This window comes from Cucumis melo, chromosome 1 (assembly GCF_025177605.1).
Source record: "Cucumis melo cultivar AY chromosome 1, USDA_Cmelo_AY_1.0, whole genome shotgun sequence".
Lineage (NCBI taxonomy): Eukaryota > Viridiplantae > Streptophyta > Magnoliopsida > Cucurbitales > Cucurbitaceae > Cucumis > Cucumis melo.
The window spans coordinates 38032867-38055926 of NC_066857.1; the positions used below are offsets into that span (position 1 = coordinate 38032867).

A 23060-nucleotide genomic window follows, 5' to 3' on the forward strand; every position below is an offset into this window, starting at 1 on the left:
CACTTCATACTAAATACTTTTTCAAGCTTTATATGATATTCCCTCCCTACAAAGTGTTTATAAGGCTTCTCTTAAGAGTGAGATTCTCTCGCATTTACCATATTTAGGATCTTCTAAATACTATATCAAATGAACGATCTCTCTCGATCTCTCGATCTACAATAATAGTTACAAATAACTCAACCTCAACAAAGAACATAAAGATACTAAGATGAAGTTGAGGCTTAGTCAATAATTAAGCTCAAAATGTTCGATATATAAACTTTTCTAATAAGAGAGTTAAACCCTAAAATTTTGTATAAATTTTAGTTAGCTAGCTAGCTTTGAGAATGATTTTAATGGAGAAAATATTCCCTGCAAGAAAAATAAATAAGGTAGATATGGAAAACGCTGAGATATATATAGAAAATATATTCTATAGAATTTGCATCCCGTCGTTAACATTATTCTTTAAAACTAGTACATACAATGTTTTTGACATGATGCACAACTAACAAAATAAGCAAACCACAGTACAATCGTGTAATTAAATATACAATGACTTTCAAATTCAAACTCTTAGATTGAGTTGAATTTAAATTTTATTAAATGTCTATAGGTCCCTCTGTCTAATCAAGGTCAAGCTTCCAAGATTGTCCTAATAGTCAAAAGCCCAAAATTTGGGTATGTTTTTCCTTTACCAAAATTTGATATCGACAACTATATAATATATGAAAATTAAATTTAAACATCAAACGGCCACAAGAAAATGAGTAAGTGTCAATTGCTGTCAACAACGTATGTTCATGTATTACTACCACTAAGCTATTTGTTCCTGCTATCAACTTAGTATCTTGATTAACTTTTTAGTATATGAACAATAATCGAAAAGATGTTCGAGATCGAACTTTCCATCTATAAGAAGGAAAGGCATGCCAAGTACTTCAATTTCTTAAACATATTTCCGTTGGTTAAACATACAATTAACACGTTATATGCTCATTTTTTCACTCTGGGATGATTTAAAAAAAAAAATAAAGAAAGAGATATTAATCAATTCGATTAAATACATATACAGTAAATGTAAATTATATAACTGTAAAATAGTCGAATAAAATATATGATTCGTAAACAAGGAAAAGAGATGCATAGATATGTATTAGTAATATCAATATTAGGAAAAGATTTACAACTATGGATCAGTGTTATCAGTATCAATATTGGGAAGGAGCAACATGTGTATATTTCAATTAATTGAAGAGATATTCTAAATCTTTCCACTCTAAACATACTTTTTAATTAATGCTGAATGTTTAATTCGATCCTTAAAAAAGTATGGTAAGCGATAAAATATAATATTTTGCTTTGTTAACAAAATGTGAAAAAGATTTGCACAAAACCACAAAGTGATCAAATTAATGAAAAAATTGCAAGTAAATTGACACGTGTGGGGTTTTCAAAGGCCACGTGTATTTTAGCCTCGCTGGAGGGTGTGATAAAGAGATATAGAGCACATGAATAAAATGTTGTTAGCTTAGCGCTACAAACTACATATGGTGGGAAAAGGAGTAGGTTTAACTTTTAAAAAGGTAATGGGCCATAATGGAAGCTAGAAGGCCCAACTAAAATTGCTTTAAACTAGATGATCCATAATGTAACCAATCGAGTCCAAAGAGTAATATTTGATGGGCTTTCGATATGGGCGGCAGGAAATTGTTTGGATTTAGGCAATTATTATTAGGGGTATAAATTTATTTACGCAGGCATAACAGCTTTTTTAGGCATGCAGACACATATGCATTGCGTGTTTTATGGCTAAGTATACCAAGAAATTTATGTATAAATAATTGTTAGGCAATCATCGAACAAGGTGCAAATCGAGCAATATAATGCATTGCCATCCCGTTGATGCATGCCATACATATCCTAGTTAGTTTCATTTGGAAATTGGTTTATTAATTGGATTTGTAGCATGTTTAAAATAAAAGGATTTTGAAAAAATCGTCCACTCATAAACATATATATTATCTACCAACTTCAACTAATTAAATTGGTTAGACCAATATTTTGTAGAAGTTCAGCATCTTTTTAATCCTCTTTAGCAAAAACAGAAAGATGTAATGAATTAATAATAATAAAATCACACTGTGAGGTAAAACCATAAATATCAATTCTTCAAAACATTCACAATCACACAATGAAACTCATTACCAAATGCAAAACCCACTTGTGAAGGAAGAAAAAAAAAAGTCACTTTTTTTATTTTTTATTTTATTAAAAAAAAAAGGTTTCTTTTGCTAATCATTTAATAGCAGCCTCTCTTAATTAATTATTAATTTTCTTTTCGTGAAGCTGCTGCAACTCTCTCTAGATATTTTAGCAGTTCTTCTTTTGTTTTTTTTTTTTTTTTTGAATGGTAATTAATAATGGTGTTGGAAAATGGGAAAGATGATGAAACTCACTGACTTCCACTCAATATAAGTGAAAGAGTAGTGGGCTTTCATAAAGGTTTAGATATGGATGGAGTTTGTGTGTGGCTCAATACTCCAAACTCGTGAACCTTAAACCCTCCCCTCTTTCCTTTTTTTTTTAAAAGGCACAACATTTCTTCTAAAGTGCCCAACTCTTTTCTTTTTCTTTTCTAATTATTTTATGATACTACATACGTTTTATTTTAAACAAATCTCTAATTTTCTAAAGTAAATAGTTAATTACAAAAAACATGATAGACCATTGGTATCACATTTGTATAATAACATTTTTTAAGTATAAAGTATTTATTGTTGATAGGTTTTGTTTGCAATAGAATCTTTTGTTATAAGACTTCTTTGATGATATAGTCTATTATTGATGGACTCTAAGCATTTGATCTATTTTTTTAATATATATCCTCATTTCTTATATTCTATTATTATATCTAGGTGTGAGTGTTATATTTGCAACCACCACCTTATTGCAGTTTTTTAAATAAATTTTTTATCCTCTAAAACCACCCATATCCACAAATAAAACATAAAAAATAAACTATACTAAACACACTTGATTACTATTCTAATTTGCTTATAGAAAAATAAAACTTAGATAAAAAAAAAAATCTTTTGTTTTCTTATTTACGTACACACTATGGCGGTGACAAATTAAACACTATGAATGGAAGTTTGGAGATCGATATTCAATGTGATTTTAAAAAAATCCAATGCTAAATAGAAACAATTTTAAAGGATTGAATGCCAAAACTCTAATATGTATGTGTGTGTATGTATCAATAAGGTGGAAATTTCATGGTGTTGAAGAAAATAATCATGAAATGAAGAAAATAATCATGAAATGCAATTTTCATCATATTTAATGCATAAAGGAGACTATTCAAGAAAACATTTTTTTTTGTAGTAGTAAATTTAATTACATGTATAATAACATTTCTCTCTCTCTCTCTCTCTCTTTCTCTTTTAATTACTTCGGAAGTACCATTATTCATTTGTAAAATACTTTTTTTTTTTTTTTTTTGCTAACATGGCAATATAAAAACGTTTCTATATGTTTTGACAATATATTTGGTTTTAAATCAATTTATGTTGATATGTTAGAAATTAAAATTATTGGGGAACATTGCATTAATTGATCAACTAATTTGAAAAAGCATCTTCATTGTGTGAGAACATGACATAAAGCTAGGGTGACCCTTGTGATACTTCAACAGAAAAGAAAAGTTAAATTTTAAAACCAAGTTCAGATGAATGGTAACCAAGAATATTGTATATATATATATATATATATATATATATATATATATATATGCATCTTCTATTTAATCTTTCATCTCTTATATGCATTGCATGTTAATGAAAATGACCCAAAGTCACACATTAATTACAAAAAGAAAAAAAGAAAATAGTACGGGTAGGTTTATAAAGTTTACATATTTTGGTTACTATGAAATTTTATTTTGAAATAATGTAAAATTTAAATGCAATTTCATGCACTTACATTGAAAATTATAGCTATTATATTTTATTAATTTCGAGATTACATGTTCAAAATAAAAATTTTCTTTTATTTTTTTGAAATTGTGGAAAGAGAATTCAATTTTCTATTACTTTAGTCCAAACAAAAATCAGTAAATACATTACAAATGTCGTTTACATTTAAAAATTATTTAAATCAACTAGTTCAATGTTATATCGTTCAATAGAATATATAACTAGAAAACGGTGGATTGCAAATATAAAAGTAGCCATTAAAGACTTAAATGTCTTAACTCCAAATCTAAAAGAGACAATATCCTAATAAATTAGAATTACGAGAATTTTTTAGGATAGAAAAAACAAATTATATGATTATAAATTTATTCAAATGAAACAAAAAAGTAAGCAAGTAGACATCAATCTCTCGAAGATTTGTGCATGTTCATGACTCTTCACGTTAACTTTGATGAATGACATGTGACTCTGCTTTCATCCACAAAACTTCTTTGTTCATGCTCAACTCAAACTATTATAAATAATACCAAATCCCCTCCCTCGACTTCTACAACCATTAGAGTACTTATTTCAATCAACACCCAAAGAATCAAAGTCTTAAGTTTTCGAGTTCTTCAAGAAGAAAAACAAACATTTCCTTTCATTTGTCAAACATGGCACCTCATGGCGAGGCTATTTCAAGGAGCAACAATTTTTCCAAGCCACCAAGGCTTTCATCCACTGGCCTCCAAAGAACAATCTCAGACATTTCAATGGAATTGGGGAAGGAGTTGGCGACAGCATCCGATACCAAGCAAGGGGCACTTCCACCGATATCTGAGATCGAGGATGCACGATGCGAGTGTTGTGGAATGTGCGAGGAGTACACACAAGAGTACATCGATCGGATGCGAGACAAGTTCCTTGGGAAGTGGATATGCGGGCTCTGCGCTGAGGCTGTGGAAGGCGAAGTGGAGAAGCACGGAGGGAGCAAAGAGGAGGCGTTGAACGCGCACATGAGCGCCTGCGTAAGGTTTAACAAACTGGGGAGAGCTTATCCAGTGTTGTTTCAGGCTGAGGCAATGAGAGAGATGTTGAAGAAGAGTAGGATGGATGGGAGAGATGGTATTAGAGCCAAGTCTTTGAGTCCTAGAGACAAAGCTGCAGTTCAAAAGAAAGGTGGGATTGCTAGGAGTTCAAGTTGCATTCCAGCCATCATAAGATCAGAGGATCTTAACAATCTCAAACTGCAAAACTAATTCATATTTGCTTCAGATCTAATTTCAGCAACATTAGCTGCCCTTTATTCCCTCTATTACTTCTATTCCTATACCCCATCTTAACCTCGACTAAAATTTTAGTTTACTTCCCTTGCTGTCTTTCAAATCTTCTTCAACACCTAGTTTCATCACCTGGCTTGAAAGGTCATTTTTTTTCTAGGTGGGTTTCTTCTATTTTTGCTTCCCTTTCATGGGTTTTATTTTTTTTTTTCTGCAGTAAAAGACCTTAAATTTGGTATTTGATTTGATATGCATTAACAAGTAGTTGTTGGATATGAAGATATGGCTACTAGAAGAAACTCTTGATATTCAGCTACAGGCCATTTTCATTTCTAACCTATTAACAGCATGTATCTATACGAAGCTTGTTCGAATAAAATATGTTATTAGTATTCATGAATCCTTCAACTATGGTCATTTTAAGACTATATTTGTAACTTTCATCCTTAATCTGGTACTTCATATTCACTTGTCATGTGTACCAGTTGAACTGTAAATGATCAGTTAGTCTATTTGATTAATGTTGTCAAACGGTGCACTGCAATTAACTAAGGAAACTAAGCACATTAAATACAAAGATTTGATGGTACTGAAGTGTCCAACTCATTGTCTGTCCATCCATCTGTCAATGAGATCCAAAGTTTACATAACCAAAATAACTAATAAAAAACATCTAACATTAAACAAGTCTTCCAATTTCATTTAGGAAACCTTAGCATTAGACGAAGGACCAGTTCACAAACATAAAACAGATGCAGTGTGCATTTTCCTCTTCATTCAGCACCTTCCAAGCCACAGCTCTTTCGTATGAGACAGGACGACCCATGCTCGAAAGGCATATGCCTCCTTGAAGACAAGCAAATCCCTAAGAAAACAGAGATATTGTTAGCAACGTTGATATGGTTATCTTTGATGAAATATGATAAATTTGCCATTGTAAAAAGGATGGTAAAATTGGTGGACCTGTTGCATTATCTGAGGAAATTCTGAGCAGAGTGTCTTTTTTCCATGGTCATCAAATATCTTTTCCAAAGTTATGTCTTGAAGTGCAACTAAGGTTGTCTCAAGCATGTCAAGGCCTGCCTGATTTGCAAAGGTGAACACTGGCAATGCCTGCATAGACTACAAAAGTTTAAAAATCAAGTGCTGCACATAAATACGAGTACAATATAAAGATGAATGACCTTATGTAAGAACTGAAATGGATTAACCAGAAGTAATAGGACATTTATTGAACGATAAAACCATATAAGCTTTTTCCCTTGTGTTTTGTTCAGAAAATAACTTCTTTAAGATCAATGAAATTCTAAAGGCATACTGTTGGGAAACTAACAGCAACCATTTTCCAGAGATTTTAAAACTGTTCTTATCAAAAGTTGCTTCAATACAGTAGAATACACACCTTGAGAGAGCAGCACATAATAGCATCCGAATGATGCCACAATGTTTTCAGGACAAGCTCCCCTCCTTCATTTCCAGATTTTAACAGCTCCACCCCCAAGTAGCACCTGTACGCACCCAAACCAACAATTCACATATTTGAAGTTTTCCTTGAGCGAACTTTGGAATTCACAGGTTGAGAAAGAATGACATTTTCTTAAACTTGATCATTATTTATAAAATAAAATTTTATATATAAAAAAAAAAAGTGAAAGCCATCCCCATAGAAAAATGAAGAAGAGGAACCTTTTAACTAGACATGAAATTGAAAATACATACAGGAAGACAAATAATACCTATAACTGTTGCAAATCCATCGAGCAAGTGTCTGTGCTTCAGGAGTACCAAGTGGAGATCGTAGTCCAGTATGTGAACTTAAATGAGAAGGTGAGAGAGCTAATGCAACCCTCTGAACCGATGATATAATACTACGTACATATTGTCGAGCCATCGATGCCACATGCTCTTGCATGTGGCTCTCAAATGCAAATTCAAATGCAATCGTCATTACAGACCTTGTACAACCAGAATTTACAGAGTCATTTGGTGTTCTGTTTCCAGCAGGGCCAATTTCAAGAGCAGAAGCAAGGTCGAGAGTGCGATTTGGGCTGGATGCCTCCTGAAACATTTGCTCAAGAATATCAAAATAACAACAATAATAAAAGAAGAGAAGGAAGCTCAAAATCCTATATTGAACAGCACCCCACCTTTCCTTTGATTCGCTAATAAACTCACTCAACTTAATGAAAAGCAAAACAATCCGAAGGAATCCATCCAAGAGAAGGAATAATTGTATACTAACTTAATTACACAAACCTTTCCAGAATCAAGTGGTATGATCCGAAACCCCGAGGGCAAAAGAGGGGCGTCATCAGCAAAAGAGGCATCAATTGGAGCAAATATTAGTTCGGCACAAGTGCCAATAGCATTTTCATCCATTCCACTGCAGAGCTAGCAGGACAGAAAACAACGATAAGGACCTAGAACTAGAGTATAATCTCAAAACACAATGCTCATCCTACACCACTGTTACTGATCTTGCACCAGTCCCCAATGATAAGGAGAATGATATGATTAAAGAAAAAACCAGGTGGGGTTGTAAAAAATAAAGTGGTAATAAGATACAATGATGTTGGATCAAAACACATTCTTGAATGACAAATGGCCTGATATCTCATTGTCCAATTTTATAATTTTACTTTCACATTTTAAATAAGCTTGTGGTTTAGTCATGCACAAAGTTACCAACCCAAACCAGAATATCAACTAAAAGCATACTATTCAAAAAGCTAGTAAATGAGATGAGCAATTGCTTAAGTATTACTTACTTGCAGTAGAAACATTTCTCTAGGCATCATTGCATCCTCAGGAGTATGGCCAATGCCTTCCAGTTTAATCACTTCTAGAAACTGAGGCCAGAAAATTGTGTTTGGTCGTATCAACTCCAAGAAAGAGGCCAATGGCCTAGAGAGAAATAATTCACTGCAATACATTTACTCACCTCTTCGTGCTCAATTGTATGAGCCAGAGGAAGTATTACTTGATTCCCAAAACTTCCAACTCTAGACCCTGGTAAGCTCCATGGGCCAACCTTGACTGCAGCAGCTGAATAAGCATCAATATTGTTGTCTGCCCACTCCGACCTGTGCTCCCGCAGAAACCTCAGTAGAATGGCAGGAGGCACATTCTGCAGTAGCCACATTGCAGGTGAAACAGACAATTGGCAATAAGATAAAAAAATGTTATTATATTCAAGTGGATTTGTCATTATGATTCAAAAGAAAATGCTTTGAAGCAACTACTCTATTGCACAGGAATTCAAAACTAATGGATGAATTTCCGATGACGCTATGGCATATAGGTGTTACTGAGAAAGAAACTAACAGCAAATGAATTTCTGCCGGGAAGTGAGGATGAAGATTGTATTTATAACAAGAAACTTCAAAGAAACATAGCCTGCCATTTTATCAAGTAAGGGAAAAAAAGAACAGAAAGAAGTGTGCACACACACACAATTTTACCTGCAACAGCATCGATGCTCTAGCACATAAAACTGCATTACTGATGGCAGAAAATCCATTTGCAAATGATATGTTCAATCCCATTAGCTTGTCAGGAGATGAATTCACAAGAATAGTTACGTCATCCATTCCATCATTTCCCATCACAGACCACCCTTCGTCATTAAACCCATTAAGTGCCTCATTAAAACCCCTACAAGGTATTTGCAGCATTAAAGCAATCAATAAAGCTCCATGAGTAAAGCAGATATAGAGAAACAATCGTTGTATGCTAACCGGGTAAGCCTCTGACCAAGCGAACGTAGAGCTGCAGGGCGTCTACCCCAGCCCGTTACATTTGACTGTGAAACTTCATGAGCTATCTGCCTCAACTGGCGAAGAGCCTGAATAAAAATTAGACAACCAATGTATGAATATATTTGGCAATTCAAATAATCTAACAATTAAACAATTCATCACTGAATTCTCTCAAACTTCAGAAAGTAATGAGCACGTTCTTACCGCCATAGTCATCTTTTGAGCAAGAACAGTGGATGATTCATACAATGGGCGCAAGACTTCTGGAACACTCCATGGCTAAGTAATAAATGGAGTATACTCAAATTAGCATTTGCTATGTAGACTTCAAGAGATGATCTGAACGAGAAAAAAAGAATACAAGTGTATATACTACCTCCAGATCCATATGATCAACGATATGAATGATAGAACCGCCTCCTTCACATGGTCTTATCAGATATCCACTCGGCAACATCTCTGCTCTAACAAAATGCTGCACTGGAGGCATGGTTGGGCCATTCTGAGTGTTCTTAAGTGATCTCTCACAGATCTATCAACGTCAAATCCCAGAGATTTCAGAGAACCAACCCACATGAATAATGTAGTTGTAACTTGAAAGCAAGTTGTATCATAACAATCCAAAATAGCATACCACAAGGCTACCATCTTCCAAAACAGAAGTGTAACGTAACAACCAGAAGTCTCGTGCAGGCGCCAATGTTGTAGGCGCATAGAGCTACAAAACCAGGGAGTGGAGAGATGTCAGAGTGCCTGAGATGCTTGAAAACCAGGGAGGAGCATGAAAATCATTTAGAAAAAAGCAGTAACCTGCATATAAAGCAGCTCAATGGTTCCACCATTTGCTGTTGGCAGCACATTTAGAACATCCACAGCTCGGCAATCGCGAAACCACGACGGCTGATCCTTGAGGATTTCGGCAACCTGAGAGTTATATTAGTCATCTGTATAGTCTCACTAGCCTAAACTTGTTGACTCAAATTTAGTAGTCGTGGCACTTACTCTAGTAGGTTCTAGACCCACCAGGCCGCAGGCACGTGCAGCCACACCAGGGCAACCATGAGAAATAGCAACGATTCCAATGGAATCCGGACCAGGCTAAACAAGTAAGAAGCAAGAAAAGTGTTCTAAAAGGTAAGCTTTATCCCATTCAAAGATTAGAATTTAGCCCATTCTAATTTAGAAAGTAGCTTGTTAAAAAAACAAGACCGTGCTATACCTCAAATAAGTAAAAGAAAAACGAAATTTTAAGAAATTAAAAATAATAATAATAATAACAAACAAAAACAAACAAAAGTAATGATGAAGGGGTCTGACATGTGGGAATGTGATATTGCAAAAAAACTGAATGAATTTGCAGTAAATTTAAACTATTTACTGACCGAGCAAAACGAAATCAATTGTCAGACAAGTATAATTTAACATTAATAGAAAGGAGGGCAAAGCGACACCTTCATTCCAGGCATTTGGACCCACTCCACGGCAGTTCCAGTGGCCTTTGAAAGAAACTCTGTTAAAGTCTCTTCTGCAATAGACAAAAGTCTGAAAAGATACGGAAAATAAATTAATCGTCTGCAAACACGGAGAGCAATGTGGTCACAGATTACGATATTAGAAAAGGACCCATCAACAAAATGCCCACTAACCCTGCAGGGCTAGCATCCCTTGGAGGATGTTGAGATGTCAAATTGTGTTGACCGCTTGTTACCACCGGTTCACAACTTGTATCTTTAGCTCCAAGCGTTGTCTGAAGAAATTCCATCACAAATCAATTGCTAGTGTTACTCAACAATAAATAAATAAACAGAGAAAAATTGAAGAAGGATCAAATAAAGTATCGTTTGTTTAACACTAAAATTGGTGTTTCATTCATGAAAAATCAATATTTTCCAGGAAATCTCAAACTCAAAAATTGGAAATGGAGAAAAAGCATTATTATAACAGCACAAGGCAAAACTCACAGTCTGAGTATGCTGGCGGAAATAGCCATTCTCATACACCAGCTGCGAAACCTGCTTCTGCAGCCTATCATTCTCCTCCATTAAAAGCTTATTCATAGCCGTAAGCTTCCTGTTCACAGCTTGTAGTCGTGACGCTTCTTTCCTCTGTTTTTCACGACATCTGAAGAAACAACATTAACAGATGTACTATGGTAAGGATGGCAATACATCTTGCAGTTGAAGAAATAAAGGCAATTAATACCCTAACTAACGGATTTTCATCTTTTTCAAAATGAACTTCTGCCATTATCAAATGGGTTTATTATCGCTACCCAAAAAAGGAAGAAAAAAAGGTCGAAACTATCACATAAGACATAGCTATCTGAAATTAATAAAATAGAATTTATCCGTGCCAATAAAGCACAAGGAACGGGAAAACCTTAAAACCCACGATCATAAAATTAAAAACCAGCAGCAACTGAATTGAACTCTTAAGGTAAAGTAAAATATAGTTCAATTAAGCTAAGAACACCTTCTATTTTGAAACCAGACTTTGATTTGCTTAGGCTCGATATTAGAGAGAATGGGGCACTCTCTGATAAGCTGCTGACGACGAATGGAACTGGGTTTTGGACATTCGTGATAAAGCCGCTCAAGGGCTTCAACCTGCTCCGGTGTGTACCGAACGTATTTTCCGTTGTCGATACCATGTTTGTTACCATCCTTGCAGGACATAGCCATCTTAAATTTCTAACTCGAAATTGTGACGAAGTCGATGGAAGCAGAACCAACCCTCTTTGCTAAATTGGGCAAAAAGTATGGCAATCCTTGCACAGCCCAAAAAGAGAAACAAACATACACACGCACAACTTTATCACAATCTACAACCCTCCTGCAAAATCCTAGTAACAGTAATGGCTATTCCACTAGCCGCAGCGATAAAGATGAAAAATATAACGATATCCAGAACCGTAAAACACTTATCCTTGTAGAGTCAAAGTGAGACAAGCGCCAAACACAAGGATAAGTTAAGATATCGATATCAGAGCTTCAAACCCAAGCTTGAGCTTCAGAAAATTAGAACGATCTGAATTCCCAGCGCACGGAAATAACTAAGAAAACCCTAAAGAGATGGGGGGAAACAAACTGATTCAAACCCAAATACTCCATTAGCTAATTCTTTAATTCCCACCAAAGAGTCAGTATGGCCATCGCTAAAAAATCCACCAAAATCACTGAGAATCTACAAACCCCAAGATTAACCACGTAATACTCAAAACGATCTCTCATTTAGGCTTCGGAAATCGCCATGCATCGCCGATCCTCATGGTGCTGGTTGGCTAGAACCACACAGAATCTCCGAAACATCTTGAGGGGATTCAGAACGAACCGAGTGAACTCAAAAGGAACGCCATAGGAGCCGTATTGATAAGAGAAAAAGAAAAAAGGTAAGCGGCCAGCTACAGGAACGATTTTGAGGTGTGAGTGGAACCTGATTTCTACAGCATACGGTACAGCTTGGTATGGTTAGATGAAAGAACATCAGTGGAAAGCATGGGGAAAATGAGAGAGAGGGAGAGTAGTATATTGAGAGATAATGTGAATATTTTTTTGTTGGTTTTCATGCGGATTTTGTTTCACGTCTGAGCTTCCATTGGTTCGTCACTTTCGGCTCTGCGCGAAACGAGTTTAATCTTTCCCTCCACTGTGCAGGGGGGAAATGGAGCATGTTTTATTATTATTATTATTATTATTATTATTATTATTATTATTATTATTATTATTATTAATTCTTTATTTTTAAATATTTCGATGACGTGTAATTACCAAAGTGCTCATCATTCCATTTCTAAACAACCTCTTCCTACCTCGTTCGTTTTTCCATTCAAATTGCCTGTATTACCCCTGTACCCCCGGTATCTTCTTGACAAAATAAACCTTTTAGCCCTCTTCAAAATACCCTAACCCTACAAATGTCCTTTCCCTTTGGTATTTGATTTAAATGTTGGTATCCTTTTTTCAAAATTCTACTGATATAATTATCAAAATATCACCCTCCATAAATATTTCTATGACTCAAAATATATGTATATATTTACCTTTATAATTTAGTTGTTTTTACTTTCAAATTAAACTAACATCCATGTCCTTATATATTACAAATATTTATTTTATATATATATAAATAAAATTTGACTATATCAATATTAAATATTTTATTTACGATTATCGGATATTTTCATCCATGGTTTTAAGAACTTCTTATTTCAAAACAGTTCATTTATTTGATCATGTCTATGAGATCTCGAGCTTTCAATTTAATGATTTGTTTGATAAGTCTATAAACTTATTGAAAACATTTGAGATGTTAAGTTAGATGGGATATATGGAGTCCATGTCCATGTTTCGGGTGCTGAATTGTTTTCTTGAATTCGTATACTTGTGCATAGTTGGGCTCATATGTCATGGATATCTAGTGCAAATTTTTTTAATTTTAAACAATATGTTTTTATAACTGTTTTGCTTAATAAAATATGGATTGCATTTTTCTTTTGCTTTTTCTTTTTTTTGTAATGAACAACAATTAATCCGCTACATCTTTTACACAAACTTAGATAAATAAAACGTAAAACAAAATAAAATTTTAAAAATCTGATTTTTTTTTCATGAATGTTGTCATTTTATTTTTCTTCCCGTCGTTGCTTTGTACTTTTCCTCTCTCATGATTTATTTTAATTGAATCCATGTTAGTGTAATCAAATGCCACCAATTTTTTTAAAACAAATCTACATTAAATTCCTTCAAATTTGTAGGATCATCAAAGAACATGTCTTCATTTTCACTAATTATTGCTACTAAATGTTTATGGATTTTTTTTGTTGTTTTTGCCTTTTTTTCCCTTTATTTTTTGTTCCACCATACAACTATGTACAAACTTTTCAAATCTTTAACACTCGTTTGATACATGGATGCAATTAGATGAAAATACAACTGTGTATATATATAGTCAACAAAAATTCAATTTTACAAATACAATAAACTATTGTTCTTTAAAATAGTTAAGTTGGTTAGTCATACCTAGTAAGCACAAACAATACATATTTATTGATTGTGGTATATTGTGGTGATGTCGTTAATAAGCAATTAAATGTGTTTTTTGTTGAAGTTTACTGTATAGGTAGTTATCAAATGTGTTTTTCGTGGAAGTTTATTGTATAGGTAGTTGTTGGAACTCGAAGTTTGAGGTGGTTGTTGAAGTTAAATATCAAACGTGATTTTCGCTGAAATTCGTAGTTGTAAGTGGTTGTCGAATGTAGAAGTTGTGTTGCACAAAGATGATCTTGGAGTTGATTGCAAGAGCTTTGTCGTCATAGTATGCAATTCGCATCGAGAAGATGGTCATCAAAGTTGATTTTGATAAGAGTTTGTCATTGAAGATGGTTATTGGATCCCAAAATTGGTCGTTGAAGTTGGTTACACATGGTTGTAGAAGGTGGTTGCTAGAGCTTGTCATCGAAGGTCGTTGTTGGAGCCCATAACCGATCATCAAAGTTGGACGTGTGAAAGTGGTCATCAAAGTTGGTTCTCGACGTGTAGTGATAATCGTCAATGGTGATTGATGGGTAAATCCATGAGAAACATTTGAGAGAAGGGAGAGTTTGGTAGTTTGTATAATACCAACTCAACTCCACCAACATGTAAAGTTAGTAGGTCAAACAATACTTTGGTATATTATGTTAACTCAATTAATCTCGTGTTGTTGTTTCAAACACCTCCTAAATATTTGTGAATCTTATTGGTGTCAATTTTTGGTTAGAAATGTTAGCCTCAAGGGTAGCTTCAAGATGCTAAAGTTTCTTATTTGTATCTATTTGATATTGAAAATTTAAAAACAAGTTAAAATTTCATTTTTGTGTACATAGTTAAAATTTAAATTTTATATCTCATATATGTTTGACTAATTGACAGTCTTAGACCAGCGCAGTACAAAGGTTTATGTTATTGTATTAGACAATAACAATAATATATTAAATATACAATTTAAAATCAAAAGATTTATTAGACACACCATTAAACAAAATTTTTCTTTCGCACATATTGAAAACCCAAGTTGTTATTTTAATTTGTTCCATAGGCTTTACGAATAATTAACAATAAAAAAAAAAAAAAAAAAAAAACTGTCACTTGATAGTTCTGAATTGGGTGCCACTTAGATGAATCGGCTAGTTTTTCCATTAATTATACACCTTTTCATGGTTAATAATGGCTTTGGAGGGTGTTTTGGTCCATGGAACAATTGTGAAGCAACACAGAAACAGAGATAAAAAAGTGGAAAGTGAGAGTGGCAAAACCGTAAATGAGCGGAAACATCAGGGGTAATAAAATAATCGGAGGCGCGAAAGAAGGATGCTTGAAAAATACAAAAGGCGAAACGAGGGGGGGGGGGGGGGAGGGGGGCTTGCGTGGGGGCTCAGAGGACACCATGATGAGGTCTCTTGCATGCGTCTCGGTTTTTAAATTATTTATTTATTTATTTATTATTATTATTATTATTTTTATAATAAATTGGGATTTTCTTTTTTTTTTTTTTCTTTTTTTGTTTTTGGATCATTTTAATAAAATTACATCGTATTTTTTAAAACAGTTTTTTTTTTTATGATTTTTATTTTAATTTTATATAAGGTGATGGTCGTGGTCATCATATTGCTGATGCCGTATCAACATAACATAGCCCGCATACATGACATGACTTGACATGACATGCGACATAATAATGGTTGATGGGAAAAATACCATTTCTGTCCTTTGTCTTTTTTCTTCTTTCCAGTTTTTCCTTTTCTTTTTTTCTTTGTTATTAATTTAAAATGGTAATATTGATATTATTTCAACAACTTCAAAAACATTGGATATAATTGTTTAAAAAACCTAATTGTTATTAATATTTACTTTTCTATTAATTTAGCTTATTCTTATAAATTTAATATTTTATATTTAAAATTGTTAAATGAGTCATTGATCGTAATACATTATATTTAAAAATATCCCTTACAAAAATTCATTCACTTGATGTTTAACAAATACAGTGAGACAGTTTTACATGTTTATGTTCTTAACTAATTCTATTTAAAAAAAAAAAAAAAAAAACCTTACTTTACAGTTCCTTATCTTTTATTTGTATTTGTATTATTTCATTTTTAGTTTATATTTGTTTTCTCTATGTTTATATTTCTTATGATCATCAAATAAATAAAGAAAATTAAAATTTTAAATTGTTTTTCCCAAAGATGGTAACGAATATTTATTTTTAAATTTAGTCTCTTCATGAAACCAATTATTTCAGTAAAATAATTTGAATTTTGTCTTTTAATTTCTCGAATGTTTTTCTCCTTAAAAAAATTATAGTTACGTTTGAAAATTATTGTATGTAAAAATATCAAATAAAAAAACTTATGAATTAAATTTAAGAAACAGTATGGCAATCCGCTAAAACAACTTACAAAAACAGTATTCACAATGAAATTAAAACAAAAACAATATATGAAATAAATTAAACAATTTTTTATCATTGTACGAATCTAAGAGAACGTTAAAAAGAAAACTGCCTAAATCATACAAAACAACTTCTAATATCAATAATAAATTAAAAAAAAAACAAAAAGTAAATATTAAATCAATTGAAATATGTTTAAAATCAATACATGTGGTGCAAAGTCTCAGAGAAAATCTCTATCTTCGGAAATTGAAATATCACGGCAACTGCGCACCACTCCATCCAACTCTCTCATTCATGTCCACGGCAGTTCTCACGCCAACTCAGCTGCTATGGTTTCCACCGATCTCAATGCTTTCTATACCCATCTCTACCACAATTCTCATCGGTAAGCAAATCTGCGTTCATCTTCTAGTTCCCCACCGTTTTTTACTAGGATGATATACCTCCATGAAACACATAAGACAAAAAATACATTTGACAACACTCCTTAAATTTTTCTATCGATGCTAATTTAATCAGTACAACAAAAAAAAAGTATTTCTTTAAGGAAAAATTAAAAAGAAAAAATAACCGATAGTTTAACTTTTAATAATAGTTAATTAACCAATTTAGACATATTTGGAATCAACCTTGCTCTCTATTTCGGATTCACTACTTGTAACTCATTTGGAACAATAACGGGAGTATCAAATGGTGGTAACGCTTTTTGTGATGAAGAATGTGCTCGTTTATGAACTGAGGAGACGGAAGTTTGCTATCACATTCTCCTTTCTATATCTTCACCATGAACGTGTTTAGGTTATCTAGTTGTTTAATCTTTATTAAAAAACTTGTTTAGCTACTAAATCTCTCTTTAACAAAATATACTTTTGCACGCTTACGCAGAATTTTGATTCCATTCAGTTCGAGGTGTTGACTTGAAAGCTTTAACAATGGTGCTCTACCATCTCACTAGCGGGATAGAGCCATGATTTAGGATTTGATTAAAAGCAAATTGTTCTTGGTAATACTTAATTTAGGGTTAAAAAAAAACTTTTGATTTAGATGTATTTAAGAATAAATTGTGTAAGACCAACCTGCATGTCATGGTTATATTCATAAAGTGTTTTTACATATTAGTTTTCTCCCTTTAAAAGAAAAAGAAAAAGAAATACACAGAGGAGTTATCTGAGTTTTTCACCTCTCTCTATTCCTTATTCCTCCTCCAAGAAGGCTCCTGCCGGTTGAAGAAATAACTTGCTGCGAGCTATTCTACAAAGATATAGTAAAGTAGATGTCATGGAGAGATGAACCAATTAAAGAAATATTTTGTTGCGGACTTATCGTAAAATTTTGAATATGTTTTAATGCCTTTTGTTTTAATTTAGAGATTTTAATTATATTAAGAACTAAAGTCAGTGATTCCATTGGTTCCGCGGCTAAATTGAATCGTTCGATCCCTGGAGTTCTTAACTAAGGAATAAATTAACTTTTTTTTTTAATAAAATTTATTTTTATGGAGAGAAATGTGTAGTGTTTTTTTTTTTTTTAAATGTTTTGGATTTAATTTTCTCCATTTCCTCTTCAAATTTCTAAAAGAAAAAAAATCTCTCTCTTTTTTTCTTACTCAACTTTTAATATAATTTATTTTTAAATTTGACTTACAAGGTCATTCGAAACTTTCAAAATATTACAATTTTATTATTAGTGTTTACATTATATAATTGATATATAAAATAAAAATCGAATATGTGACCACGTATCAAAAAATGTTATAGAGAAAGATTACAAAGAAATTCAAATCGATAAAAACAAACACGTTGTATAAGTTCAAATCATATCAAATGAATTATAAATTAATAAATAATCACAAATACATTCTTAAAACATTGAAATTTAAAACATTATTGAGTAGAAACCTTACGAAATAAACAACAATCAAAATAATCTCATATATATGCAAAATATTCCTACAAAACAACCATGATAATCTAATAATGTCAAAAATCTATAATTATGTACTTCAATAACTAGACATCAAAGTTTATAGTTATTTAGATTTTGACAAAATAAAAGATCGGTGGAGTGTGTTTGACCCAAATGATCCAATGAGTTTAGAAATAGGAGTATGAAATTAAGTAAAGTTATGAACTTCATTCATTGTCCGGTTCAAGGAATTGATGGATTTCACCAATCACAAAAACCTTAATTGTATACCTTATCAACTTTATAGAATCTCGTAAGCTCGCAACTTTTTAAACTTCCTACCCATTTATTTTTCATTATTCAACTTATTATCGAAACACCCATTCAAAAGCTACTCTCCCCCCATTCTCTATCTCCTTCTCGTTTTTCTTTTTCTAGTACGATTGTTATTATTATATGCTTATAATTATTATACGTTAATTTTTAAATTTTCTAGGTTAATAGTTAAGATAATTAATGTATTTGAAATGGAAAATTTAGGTTTAGAGGTAATTATTTAATGTTTTTATTAGCCAAAAAAATGAGCAGAACCTCAAATTGTCCATAGGAAATTTAAAGTTTGGTTCATCGTCGACAGGAAATTTTAACTTTGGTTCCAATTAAATTAAATGGTGAGTTTGGCTAAATATGGGGAGTAAAACGGGAGTAGGAACAGAACCAAAAGGGAGCCACCCCGCAAAAATTACACGTCCTATAATACAAACAAATATTGGTAGCCGTAGTTTGGGCTTTTGGTCCATCGGAGGAGAGAAATTAAAAAAGAGAAAAGGGATGATCGGATAGGGGGCGGGAGCATAGAGAAACATGGTGGTGCAATAATTGAAGGTGTCCGATCAGGCTGACAAGTACGGCCAGAGTTTTTTGACGGCTCATATTTAATGAGGTCCATAAAGAGCATAAGAAAAATGGGGGATGGGGGAATACAAGCACGTGGGGCCAGCCACGTGACATGGGAGTGAGATAGATGGGGCCCAGCCAGGGTGTGGTAGTGGACACTGGACAGCCAAGGCATGACCTGACAGGATATCGCTGGGCTCCACTTTTTGCCCATATTACTTCAACGATGTGTTTTTACGGGACCTTTTTCATTTGCCTAGCGCCACGATGACGTGCCATCAATCTCCTTGGTGCTGCCGTGGACCGTGGTCCGTGGCCAGAGTGGGGATGGAGGACGCCAATTTCCACCGTCCCTCTCTCTCAACTAATATGGCCGATAGTCAACGCAGGAGCCGCTTCAGATCATACTGAAGTCTTCTTTGCATTTCGAGAACACATTTACCTTTAATATTTCAATAGGAACATCAATTTCATTTTTGCCACACTCCTCTAAATTTTTTTAATTCAAAAAATAAATCTAACTGTCAATATCATAAAATGTATCATATTTTAATGTATTTTCAAAATTCATACCACAACTTTTCAAATTATCATCATCCATTTGAAAGAATTACATTAATAGTTGAGATTTTTAAAGAAATTTGTGGGTTTATGAACTCATTCATCGTATAATTTTTTAGCAATTTGTACTTTCAACATTATAAGAAAAAACTTATGGAAAGTAATAAGTATTATTTTATATTTTAAATTTAAATTAAGTGGATACCAATTGATATAATTATATAGTTTGAGTAATTAAATATGTAGCAATTTCACAGATAATAATAATTAAATGCGACTAAACCCAGGTCTAAAATACTCGACCCTTTGATTTATTTTTGGAAAGCAGACCACTGAATGGAGGATATTCATGTAATAGCCCAAATACATGGGGTAAGCCTAATATGGTCCTCCACTGCTTGGGCCCAATTATATAGCTCCTTGGTAGATCAATTCTGCGCTCTTCACGTTCCACTCCTCATTAGTCGCAGGTGCAGAGAGCGACCTGTTCTCCCTGAAATTGAATGCTGCATCTTCTCCGCATCCGAGGTTTGCCTTTTCTCTTCCCCTCACTTCGTAGCTCTTAATTTTTTCTTCCAGGGTTTCGTGTCTTGTCTTTCGATCAGTAAATTTGTCGGTAATTGCTCCGAGGTTTGGTTCTTTGTTAACGTGTTGCTAATTTCTTACAATTTCATTCACTTGATCTATCTATTTCGAATCATGTCACTTTGAAACTCAGATTAAGATCTATAAATGTTGCGAGACCTGATTACCATTACCAATTGACTTATTGAGTGGGTTGTTCACATCATTTACGATGTTTGATTAGAAATTTTCTCATGCTTTCAATTGCTGTTATTATTTACTATTTTTTTTCTTACTTTATGTCCCCCTTTGCAATCTGATAGGTTGAAGTGTAATGCGAATTGTATCTGCTCCGCGGAGGTAGTTAGAGGAAGGTTTGACATTCAAATTGATCCGGTGTTCGCATAGCTGAAGAATAAGTCGTATCGGTATTAGAGAAATGCCTGCTCAGAAGATAGATAGTGGTCACCAGGACACCGTCCATGATGTTTCGATGGATTATTATGGGAAGCGTCTTGCAACAGTTTCATCTGATCAGACCATTAAGATAATTGGAGTCAGTAACTCGGCTTCTCAGCATCTAGCCACGCTTACTGGTCACCAAGGGCCAGTTTGGCAGGCTGCTTGGGCGCACCCAAAATTTGGGTCGTTGCTGGCTTCGTGTTCTTATGATGGACGTGTGATTATATGGAAGGAGGGCAATCAGAACGAGTGGAGTCAAGCCCATGTTTTCGACGATCATAAATCCTCAGTTAATTCTATCGCTTGGGCTCCTCATGAATTGGGTCTGTGTTTGGCATGTGGTTCCTCTGATGGGAATATTTCAGTATTCACTGCAAGGCAGGATGGTGGTTGGGATACATCAAGGATTGACCAAGCTCACCCTCTTGGTGTTACATCGGTCTCATGGGCTCCTTCATCTGCGCCAGGTGCTCTTGTTGGTTCTGGCTTGGTTGATCCTGTTCTAAAGCTTTGCTCTGGTGGTTGTGATAATACTGTGAAGGTTTGGAAACCGTATAATGGAATTTGGAAGATGGACTGTTTCCCTGCACTTCAGATGCATACTGATTGGGTTAGGGATGTTGCATGGGCGCCAAACCTCGGCCTACCAAAATCTACTATTGCAAGTGCTTCTCAGGATGGAAAAGTTATCATATGGACTGTAGCCAGGGAAGGGGATCAATGGGAAGGAAAGATATTGAATGATTTCAAAACTGCTGTCTGGAGGGTCTCATGGTCTTTGACTGGAAACATCTTGGCTGTGGCGGATGGGAACAACAGTGTGACTTTGTGGAAAGAATCTGTTGATGGGGACTGGCAACAGGTGACAACGGTAGAGCCATAGATCTAGTTTTAAAATTTTTGCAGTGCATCATCTGGTTTTAGACCTTAAAATCTGCTTGGTACATGAGACATATTTTGTTTAGTTCAGAATATATATAATTGATTTGTTCTCAACCACCCATCCACTTTGATCATTTTTTTAGCTCTGGCATTTACTTCGCTTGAAAGGAACAATGGTAAGTACTAAGCAGTTCCTCTCCCCCTTTTGCCCTTACTATTAGTTGGCTGTGATGTGGTAGGGAGGTTCAGTAGAAGATAAGCAGACCCACAACCCTTGGTTGGCCAAAAATTGGAAGAAATGAGTTCAAGCTAGGAATTAGGATAGTCATCTAGTCGGGAATTATATAATTTATGATTTTCTTTTAACGATAAAATACAATTGGGGTTGTTTTGTAAGAATAGTGGAGACTTGAAAGTGCAACACCAACTAGCTCTTTGATGGTGGTTTGTGGATCACTAGTTTAATGCCTTTTTTTTTGTAACTATTTAGTTTTTAGAAAGTAGCCTTTTAGACACTATAACCCACCTATGATTTTCTTTGGTTTCATATAACTTTCTCCAATAAACAAGTTTAATTTTCAAAAGCTAGATAGTTATGATATGAGGCGAGACATTAGGTTAGAATTTATGGTTGCGGGTGGTTGCTTATCCGGTTATGGCTTGTATCTAATTACTTAAGCTGGCAGACGGTTAGTGGGAACCTTGTTTCTGGTGACATGAAAAGTTAATAAAGATTCTAAAAGGAACTTCTGTTTTCTTCGCCGTTCAACCATGCAATGCTTTCTTTACTGCATATTGCATATCCAACTTTTTGGATACAGGTTTATTCAACTTGAACCATCAGGTCAGTAACAGCCTTTGAATCGGTGCATTGGATGTTTGAGTAATCTTCTTCTTAAACTTGTATTCATATCGTACCTAGGAGAGTAGTTAGCTTGATGAAAATGTAATCTGTTGCATGCTTGGAGTAAAATGACTTTGTAATGTTCGACATTTTTATTAGACTGGGTTTATATGCAAAACTTCACTAGTGATATGTTATGGACATGGTTCATTTATCTCGCTTGACAGGTCAAATTGTTGATGGACATGTTAGTTATTTGACAACGCTGGAGACATCAAATAGTGTAAATAATATCTTTCTAAACTTTCTTGGTATTTTGCTCGTATATAAATTAATGATCAAGCTTAAGATAATTATTTCAATCCCATTTGGTATTCATTTCAATTTTGGAAATTAAGGTGAAAACTATTATTGTTAAGATAAAGGTAGAAAATAAAATTAGTTTTCAAAGCAAAAAAAAAAAAAACGAATAGCATACTACACAAGGATTTCATTATTTGTTTTAAAATTAAAAAAAATTAATGCTTTTGAACAT

General features: G+C 33.7%; 3 protein-coding genes and 1 long non-coding RNA gene across 7 annotated transcripts; 3 read left to right on the top strand and 1 right to left on the bottom strand.

The window, feature by feature from the left end:
- The first annotated feature begins 4480 nt into the window (after positions 1-4480).
- LOC103500786 (uncharacterized) lies at positions 4481-5618 on the top strand. The gene has a single exon (XM_008464216.3). The coding sequence runs from the start codon at positions 4613-4615 to the stop codon at positions 5195-5197; it is 585 nt and encodes a 194-aa protein (XP_008462438.1). The 5' UTR covers positions 4481-4612; the 3' UTR covers positions 5198-5618.
- A 121-nt stretch (positions 5619-5739) lies between these two features.
- On the bottom strand, positions 5740-12632 carry LOC103500785 (homeobox-leucine zipper protein ATHB-15). 3 transcript variants are annotated; one of them, XM_008464214.3, is made up of 18 exons: positions 11449-12632; positions 10938-11097; positions 10623-10723; positions 10428-10518; positions 9979-10074; positions 9787-9900; positions 9611-9694; positions 9353-9508; positions 9181-9255; positions 8956-9062; positions 8680-8872; positions 8160-8345; positions 7987-8067; positions 7475-7609; positions 6955-7277; positions 6621-6726; positions 6182-6340; positions 5740-6083 (listed from the first exon to the last, which is right to left on the bottom strand). In XM_008464214.3, exons 1-18 carry the CDS (start codon positions 11655-11657, stop codon positions 5937-5939), a joined length of 2523 nt encoding a protein of 840 aa, XP_008462436.1. In that variant the 5' UTR covers positions 11658-12632; the 3' UTR covers positions 5740-5936. The 3 variants fall into 3 exon arrangements, with proteins under 3 accessions (XP_008462436.1, XP_008462437.1, XP_050935046.1); XM_008464215.3 differs by having other exon boundaries at positions 6182-6331; positions 11449-12616; XM_051079089.1 differs by lacking the exon at positions 9979-10074 and having other exon boundaries at positions 11449-12616.
- A 4000-nt stretch (positions 12633-16632) lies between these two features.
- Positions 16633-17525, top strand: LOC127143849 (uncharacterized). The gene is made up of 2 exons (XR_007815416.1): positions 16633-16795; positions 17296-17525. It is a non-coding gene; the product is annotated as an uncharacterized LOC127143849 (long non-coding RNA).
- Positions 17526-20152: 2627 nt separating this feature from the next.
- Positions 20153-21795, top strand: LOC103500788 (protein transport protein SEC13 homolog B-like). Of its 2 annotated transcripts, none has more exons than XM_008464218.3 (2): positions 20153-20301; positions 20661-21795. In XM_008464218.3, exon 2 carries the CDS (start codon positions 20777-20779, stop codon positions 21680-21682), a length of 906 nt encoding a protein of 301 aa, XP_008462440.1. In that variant the 5' UTR covers positions 20153-20301; positions 20661-20776; the 3' UTR covers positions 21683-21795. The 2 variants fall into 2 exon arrangements, with proteins under 2 accessions (XP_008462440.1, XP_050935066.1); XM_051079109.1 differs by lacking the exon at positions 20153-20301 and adding an exon at positions 20306-20403.
- Positions 21796-23060: the final 1265 nt, after the last annotated feature.